The 8,670-nt window shown below is 60.6% G+C and overlaps 1 protein-coding gene across 1 annotated transcript; it reads left to right on the top strand.

The window, feature by feature from the left end:
* Nucleotides 1-835: 835 nt before the first annotated feature.
* Nucleotides 836-5,407, top strand: B3GNT7 (UDP-GlcNAc:betaGal beta-1,3-N-acetylglucosaminyltransferase 7). Its single transcript, XM_044241840.1, has 2 exons — nucleotides 836-909; nucleotides 2,951-5,407. Exons 1-2 carry the CDS (start codon nucleotides 899-901, stop codon nucleotides 4,137-4,139), a joined length of 1,200 nt encoding a protein of 399 aa, XP_044097775.1. The 5' UTR covers nucleotides 836-898; the 3' UTR covers nucleotides 4,140-5,407.
* The last annotated feature ends 3,263 nt before the right edge of the window (nucleotides 5,408-8,670 follow it).

Here is an 8,670-nt window from a genome sequence, read left to right on the forward strand (position 1 = left end):
CACATGTAAGCAGATTAATAAAGGCTGAGGACAAAACGGGTTTGAGTGAAATATTTGCTGATGGTTGAAAAGAGAGGAGGTTGCAGCCAGGCAAGCCAGCCTTCCCTTAGTAGTGAGGAGGGCCTCGGGCTGGCTTCCAGAGAAGGCTTCCAGAGCTGTGGCTCCTGACACGGGCAGCCCAGCCTCCTGGGGGCCTCTTCCCCCAGGGACATTGCTCCCTCCAGTCCCTCTTCCCTGTAGACCAGCCCTAGGTAGCTGGCCCAAAGTCCCCAACAGCTGGATGTAGGGAGGTCTGCCTGGGAAGGGGGGAAAAGGAAGGAGGCAAAGGAAAGCAGAAAGGGAAAAGCAAGCCCTGTCCTCCTCTGCCTCCCCCACTACCGAAGAAAAGTCCCGAATGGGACCAGAGGGAGATGGTGGGGACCTGGGGGCCCCTGGAAGGTGGGCGGTGAGTGGTCTCCCGGCTCACAGGCGTCCGGAGGGACGGACGACCACAGGGAAGCTCCGCGGAGCAAACCCAGTAGTCGGGGACGGAAGCGACCCTCGCGGGCTCCGAAGTTTCGACTGGGCCACGCCGGATCGGGCCTCGGGTTCCGCCTCCGCGAAATGGGCCACTGGCCACAGAGAGGAGGGCGGGCGGTGCGGCAGAGGGGTGGGACTGCGGGTCGCGCGGCCGAGGGGTGAGAGGGCGGGAGCGCCGAAAGGGTTAACGCACCTGGGCCGCCGCGGCCCCTCCCGGCCCCTCCTCCGGCCGCGGGGAAGAGGAAAGTCGCGGCGGGGGCGCGGCCCGGCCTCCGCTCTCGCCCGCCTCGTCCCGGTCCCCGCCCGCCGTCCCCGAGCCGCGGCACCCAGAGCTGCGACCCGCGCGCCCCGCTCCGCCGCCGCCCCGGCCCGGGCCGCCATGTCTCTGTGGTGAGTGGGGGCTCGGCCGGGCGGTCGGGCGGGGGGCCAGGGCGGGGGGCGCGGGGACACCCGTCTTCCTTCCCCAGAGGTCGGGGGCACTCACGGGCGCGGGGGGCGCCGGGCCGCTGCCGGGGACCGGAGGATGATGCCGCGCTCGGTGCTCCGGGGCTGGCCTCAGTTTCCCGGGACTGACCGGCTCGGCGGCGGCGGCCGGGATGCCCGGCGGGGAGAAGCGCCCGAACCAGCCGGACCGGGCTGGGTGGGGATCCCGCGGGGCCCGTGCGCGCTGCCCTCGCCGGCGGCCCCTCGGCTCCCCCGGGCCCGGGCCCCTCGGCACCCGGATCCCACGCGGGACTCCGAGCTTTGGGGACCCAAGGGCTCTCCGGGAAGCTGGGTCCCGTCCCCCATTCCGAGGACCTCCTGCGTCCTGGGCGACCCCCGTCCTCTACCACACCCGCGAGGGGCTCTTCTTTCTCCAGGGGAGCTAGAGCCTCCGGTCCCCCACCTCTCCCCCTCTCCCTTTCTCCTTCCTCCGCTGCGGGACTTTTGTCCTACAAATGGAGTGGGGCGGTGCAGGTGGACTGGCCTGGAGCGGAGGGACACCTCCGCCGCATCCACCTCCCCTGGGGTGACCCCCCCTCAACTTCCTCCAGTCTGGACCTCCCTAACTGGGGGGAAGGGGTGATTCGCTCAAACCCCCAGGAGACCCTGACCCCGGAATATTCTACTCCCCTTTGGGAGGGTCCAGTTTCCGTTTCCAAACCACCCCACTCCAGCACCTGGGATGACCCAGTCTTCCCCCAACCGCATACACGGGGAATCCCTTGGGACCCCATGGGGAAATGTCGGCTCCAGGGGACTCCACATTCACTTGCCCTGGGTGCCTGCACCTTCAACAGCCAGTCCTGTGGGCCACCCCAGGCTTCTCCAGAGTCCCTGTGACGTACTATGCAGTTTCTTTCTTCTGTTAAACTGGCCCTGCAGCTCCCCCCTGGGGGTCCGGGCTGTCTCCTTGGCCTGGTCCCGTGAGGCCACATTTCTAGCCTGCCTCTTCCACAATAGCCCCCAGCCCCTGTGTCTCAGCAAGAGAGACCCAGGCTGAAGGCCTGGCCACCTCCACAGAGTGTGAGCTGAGGACAGAGTGTCCTCGGGAGCCCCCCTCCCTGCTGCCTCTGCCCTGGGTCTGCCAGCACCTCCTGCAAAAGGCTTTAATTTCTTCTTCCGAAATAGGTGTGGTAGGGGGGTATCTGGGCAAGGAGGGTCCCTGAAAAATAAAATCCGAAAGTGTCCCCTTCCCATGTAGAGCTGGGGGAACTTCTCTCTCCAAGCGGATGTTAAGACAGTGGGGCCCAGTGTCGGTCGTGCCAGGAGCCGCCTGCCCCCTTCTCAGGCCTCCATCAGCCATGTGGGCAGTATTGCATTGGGTTGGACGGATGGGATGGAAGGAGAAGGGACAGGCTTCATCGGGTCCCACGTTAGACTGTCCCCAGTGTCCCCCCAGGTTATTGAGCTCCGCAGCTGTAGAGCAAGTCCTGTGTCTGCCTCTCCCAATGTTTCCCCCAGCCCAAGTTTCAACCCAAAGCTTCACCCCAGTGGTTCACCAGGTTTGGACAGGGAAATGAAAGCAAACAGGGTGGCTTGCTGGGGTTGGGGAACAAGCAGAAATCTCCACCAGAGGTCGTCCTCAGAGACTCACAGCATTCCCAGGACTACACACCCACTGGGAGTGGGACTCCTGAGATAGTGCTCTCACTCCTTGTTATCCTCATTGAGGGGGAAAAAGAAATCACGGTTTGGAGACTGTAAGGGTGACCCACTCAGAGTCATTTTGCTTGTACGTGGGTCCCTGGGTCCTGGCAAGGAGGCAGGGCAGGGAAGGAGAGGAAGCAGGCCTCTCCTCTAACCACTGGGGGGGTCACATGACTTGAGTCTGTGCCCACCCCCCTGCAGCTCCCAACAAGTCACCGGGTACTTACCTTTCCTCTCTCCTCCATGCCACCTCTATCCCCACCCCTCTGTCCCCACCCCACCCCCCCCGCCCTGCCCCCAGGAAGAAAACAGTCTACAAGAGCGTGTGCCTGTCCCTGGCCTTGCTTGTGGCAGTAACAGTATTCCAGCGCAGTCTAACCCCCCACCAGTTTCTGCAAGAGCCCCCACCGCCCACCCGGGAGCCACAGAAGGCCCAGAATCCCAGTGGACACCTGGTGAACCCCAACAGCTTCTGGAAGAACCCCAAGGATGTGGCTGCACCCACGCCCATGGCCCGGCGAGGGCCCCAGACTTGGGACGTCAGTACCACTAACTGCTCAGCCAACGTCAACCTGACCCACCAGCCCTGGTTCCAGGGCCTGGAGCCCCATTTCCGGCAGTTTCTGACCTACCGGCACTGCCGCTACTTCCCCATGCTGCTGAACCACCCGGAGAAGTGCCGTGGCACTGTCTACCTGCTGGTGGTGGTCAAGTCGGTCATCACGCAGCACGACCGCCGCGAGGCCATCCGCCAGACCTGGGGCCTGGAGCAGGAGCTGGGGAGCCGCGGCGCTGTGCGCACCCTCTTCCTGCTGGGCACGGCCTCCAAGCAAGAGGAGCGCGCCCACTACCAGCAGCTGCTGGCCTACGAGGACCGGCTGTACGGCGACATCCTGCAGTGGGACTTCCTGGACAGCTTCTTCAACCTGACCCTCAAGGAGATCCACTTCCTCAAGTGGTTTGACATCTACTGCCCCCACGTCCAGTTCATCTTCAAGGGCGACGACGACGTCTTTGTCAACCCCACCAACCTGCTGGAGTTTCTGGCCGACCGGCAGCCGCAGGAGGACCTGTTCGTGGGTGATGTCCTGCAGCACGCCCGGCCCATCCGCAAGAAAGACAACAAGTACTACATCCCGGGGGTCCTGTACAGCAAGCCCAGCTACCCGCCGTACGCGGGCGGGGGCGGCTTCCTCATGGCCGGCGGCCTGGCCCGGCGCCTGCACCGCGCCTGCGACACGCTGGAGCTGTACCCCATCGACGACGTCTTCCTGGGCATGTGTCTGGAGGTGCTGAGCGTGCAGCCCACGGCCCACGAGGGCTTCAAGACGTTCGGCATCTCCCGGAACCGCAACAGCCGCATGAACAAGGAGCCCTGCTTCTTCCGCTCCATGCTGGTGGTGCACAAGCTGCTGCCGGCGGAGCTGCTGGCCATGTGGGGGCTGGTGCACGGCAACCTCACCTGCGCCCGCAAGCTGCAGGTACTCTGACGGCGGCCAGACCCCGGAGGGGCGGGGCCCCGCGTTCTTGAGCGCCCCCCGGCGGCCTGGGGCTGGAGCTGCAGTGTCGGGGCAGAGATCGTGGTTCCCTGCCCCCCACCCCCCGCAGGGAGGGGGGGGGCATGGGGCTTTGCGGGCCCCTGGGTGTGATGGGGCGCGGTGAGCCAGAAGGGGCCCTCACTGCGTGGACCTTACCCAGAAAGTGGTCCTTCCCCGCCTGCGGAAGGTCATCTTGGGAGCAAGGTCGGTGGCCTCTGGTAGCCCTCCTAACCTGGGTTCTCTGCTGGGCTCCCTGTGACCTGGGGGGAGGCCCTGGTGACCTCTGAAGGAACCCCGTGCTCAGGTACCTGGGTTAGGCCTGGCCCTGGATGGGACAGGGGTGGCCCTCTCGTCTTCACAGAGAAGATTCTCCACCTCCCGTGAAATGCCTCGGTCTCCCCCACGGGCCCAGGCAGCCCTTTCAGGAGAAGCTCAACCCTGTGCAGGCTCACAGGCCCCTCCCCTGCCCCCCCACTGCAGCCCATGCCCCTGGGCCTCCCTGAGATGGCTCCAAAGGCCTTCAGCAACAACTCCCCTCCCCTCCCCCCACCGCCACCACAAGACCTGCCTGGAGTTGCTGCTTGTCTCTGCTCACAGGAGGGTTTGCTCCCGGCTGTGTCCTGTGATGCTCCATCCACCCCATCTGGAAGCGCGGCTGGCCGCCCTGACTACCTCAGCAATGCTCGGAACCTCCTGATGGGCTGCAGCACCCCCTCCCCAACCGGGGGCCAGAGAGCAGTGCTCCTGGTCCTGCTGCAGTCCTGGTGCTGCCCAGCCCCCCTACGGACGGGTGCGGTGCCCCCGAGGCCTGGCTCCCCACCCGGAAACCAGCCGGTTTGGCCTGGAGATGGACATTCCTCTATTACTGTGAAGACTTATTTATGAAGAATTTGGAGGGAGAGAGTGCCAGGCCTCGGGAGATGGTGGTGTTCTCCTCTCCCTTCCTCATTCCTGCAAGATACCACCTCTGCGGCCATTCACCTCCCACCCAGGGCACCCCCACGCCTGTTCCAGTCCCCCTCCGGAACCCTGACCTCCCTGCCTGCCTACTTCTCCAGGGCCTGAGCAGACCAACGTGGGCCCCTGTGAAGGGATGGAGTGAACCCTCAGGCGTCCTTGGGCATGGGCGCAAAAGGACGCCCTCTCACATCAATGGGGAGGCACCGAGGAAAAGATTGAGGGATCCACTCTACTTTCTCAATAAAAGGGGGCTGGTTTTTTTCTGGTGTGCGACTTTCTGTCACCATCTCTATCAGAGAGAGTCTAGGGGGTTACCAGAGATTTCTGAAGACACAGCTTGTTCCTTGCTTTTGGCCGGTGGGTGCACAAGGACACCTTGAAGGGCTTTAGAGGGATGTGGATGCCAGAATTAAAGCAGACACCACAGGGGCCAGAGTCTGGAGAGCTGCACCCCAGAGGAGGCGGTGTAGGGGAGAAACAGGGCAGCTAACGGTGCATTCCCTGGAAGCCTGATGTTACAGTGGGTGGGGGTGGGTTCCCTGATGTCCCTTCAGTCAACCTGGAAGCGTTGACAAGCTTGACAAGAAGCACTGAAACAGCAGCTCGGTGGGGTCCAGGGCTGGGAGTCGCAGGAGACTGCCATGTCTGGGGAGCCTTGGCCTAAGTTGCTTACCTCCAGCGTGGGGAGAAAAGCTATCCCAGAAGAGTCACTGGGGCCAGAGTGAGCAGGCCAGCAGCTCCCTGCCTGTGCCCAGCTCGAGGCATCACGGAGTAGAGCAGATTCCCCCAGATGTCTACACTGGGTCTCTCCCTCAGGGAAGTGAAAGGAAGGGCTGGGTCCTCATATAATCTTAGAGGGCAGAAGGGGGCCTGAGACTAAATGGCAGGGGATCCAGGGTCAGTGCTGGGTTCAGCTGTGCCCTGAGAGATGAACAGGGAGGCAGAAGGGAGGACTTCTCATACAAAGGCTGGAGGAGGCAGGTGCAAGGCTGAATCAGAAAAGAGCTCCTCCCCAGGGGTGGGAGGTCATGGGAGGGTGTTTGGGCCCCCATGTGAGAAGGGACAGGAGCCCCTGAGGGAGGCAGGGCCTGTGAGGCCTTCTGGTTTTCAGGCAGGTGTTCAGACTTGATCCTGAGAAAGCAACGGGGCAAGGAGCAGGGGCCCTGGGTGTGCACCCCCTTCCTCGGGGCTCACTGGGGTATCTCCAGCTGGGCGCCGTGAACTAGGAGCTCTCAGCAGAGAGACTGCACATTCCCAGCATGGAAACTGCCTCAGCCTCAGCATCAGGCCCCACGGGCAGCCTTGCTCCCGAGTCCATTTCAGATCTCAGGGCCCAGACCTGGGCTGACAGAGCTGGCAAAGGGGTGGGGTGCTGGCATTAGCTCCCCTGAAGGAAGGGAGGAAGGTCAGGGAGCCCACCGAAGGGGACCCATGTAACTGGCACCCCCAGCACAGGGTGGAGAGCAGTCTTCAGCCCTGGGCCTGACGCCTCACCTCCGTCTTAAAGGAGGAGTGGCACTCCCGTGGTAGACGGGGAAGGACGGTTCCCAGGCCAGGAACATGTGCAACAGCCCAGAAGTGAGTGAGAACACTGGGACATCAGGAGAAGCGCCTGCTGCCTGGCGTGGACAGTGTAGAGATGGCCAGGGATGAGTTGTCCTGGTAAAAAGGCTCGGCTGTCTAAAGCTTAGGATGCCTTCTGCAGGCCGTGAGGACTTATCCCAGCTTTCAGAGCCAGAAACAAGATCAGATGGGAACCCTAGAAACATGCCCTTGACCCCAGACCCCCTTGTGGGGCATGGAGAGGCGGCCAGTCCCAGGCCCCAGGAACATCAGCTGGGAACTTGGAACATGAGCCCAAGTCCTCCCCACCACTCTCCCTGGCTCCTCTCCCTGGGAAAAGGGCTTCACAAAAGAAGGGGCTAGTGACTGGGAAAATTGTGGAGACCCTTTCACCCAGCTGGCCCTCATTTCCTCCAACTCTCTGGGAGTATAACCTGGCTGCCTCCAAGGAGGGTGACCTTGGACTTTCTAAGGGCTGCTGCTGATCATTTTGGGAAACAGACACAAAGGCCTTTCGGGTCTTATAATCTTGCTTCCCAGTAACAATGATGGCAATGGCCATTTTATGGAACTTACTCAATTTGCCTGGCATTTCACATGTGGCACGGGCATGACCTTCACTGAGGGTACAAACACAGATCTATTTTAATGTTTCTCATTGAGTGTTGGAGTCTGAGTCCCTCCTGTACCCCTGTTGGCAGAAAACTGAAGTAGAATATGACGCTCCAAGGGGCACCTGGATGGCTCAGTGGATTAAAGCCTCTGCCATTGGCTCAGGACATGATCCCAGTGTCCTGGGATCGAGCCCCACATTGGACTCTCTGCTCAGCCGGGAGCCTGCTTCCTCCTGTCTCTCTGCCTGCCTCTCTGCCTACTTGTGATCTCTGCCTGTCAAATAAATAAATAAATAATCTTAAAAGGAAAGAAAAAGATTATGACAGTCCAAAATAAGTCTCTTTGGCATGAGAATTATCTTGAGCTGGTTATTTTTAAGAAACAGCAGATGCAGGAGAAGCTCTGAAAACTGAGTTAGATGTGACCTTTTTTTTTTTTTTAAGATTTTATTTATTTATTTAACAGAGATCACAAGTGGGCAGAGAGGCAGGCGGGGATGGGGGGTGGGGAACAGGCTCCCTGCTGAGGACAGAGCTAGATGCACGGGACTCAATCCCAGACCCTGAGATCATGACCTGAGCCGAAAGCAGAGACTTAACCCACTGAGCCACCCAGGTGCCCCTAGATGTAACTCTTTTGTAAGGGACATTGAAACTTGTAAAAGAAATCTCCATTTGGGTCTCCTTCTCTATGCGGGGAAGAGGAGGATGTGGAAGCATCAATGCAGAAGGCAGGGTCTGAAATCCCATAAGTGACTATCCCCCCAACACACGTATACACACAAACACACACACACTCTCCACCCCAACATCCACCCATCAATGGTGGCTTTCTCCATTTTACAGAGTTTGACTCTTTTCCTGGGTATCACCCATGCATACAGGAGGGTTGCTAAGCGTCTATCTTTTAGTCCAGAGAGGTCTCAGAAAAATTATTTTTTCTGCCTCTTGGAGCCCACTCACTACCAAACTGTACTGAACTTCAAGGGCTTCCAAAGTGCCAAGTCCACATGTCTGGCAACTCAAAAAGCCTGGGATCCGCCCTCTTCCGCTGTTGCCTGTCGGTCCACACGGTGGCGCTGTGGAACGTGGGCCGGCGCAGTTCCGCGCTTTCTCAGAGGCTGCCTTTCGGGCACAAGCTGTAGAGGGGCCCACAATTCACACACAAAGAGGTCCTTATCTTAACCATGACATTAAATTTTAGTCCATCCTCAACCTGATCCTGGGGAGCAGGCTGACAGGGAGATGGGTCTCAAAGGCCCTGGGCTTCGAATAGAAGCCACCAGCTTCGTCCCCACTCTCATCTTCGTCCCCACTTTGTCCCAGTCACCAGCTCTGCCTTCCAA

Source organism: Neovison vison, chromosome 3 (assembly GCF_020171115.1).
Source record: "Neovison vison isolate M4711 chromosome 3, ASM_NN_V1, whole genome shotgun sequence".
In the NCBI taxonomy this organism is placed as follows: Eukaryota; Metazoa; Chordata; class Mammalia; order Carnivora; family Mustelidae; genus Neogale; species Neogale vison.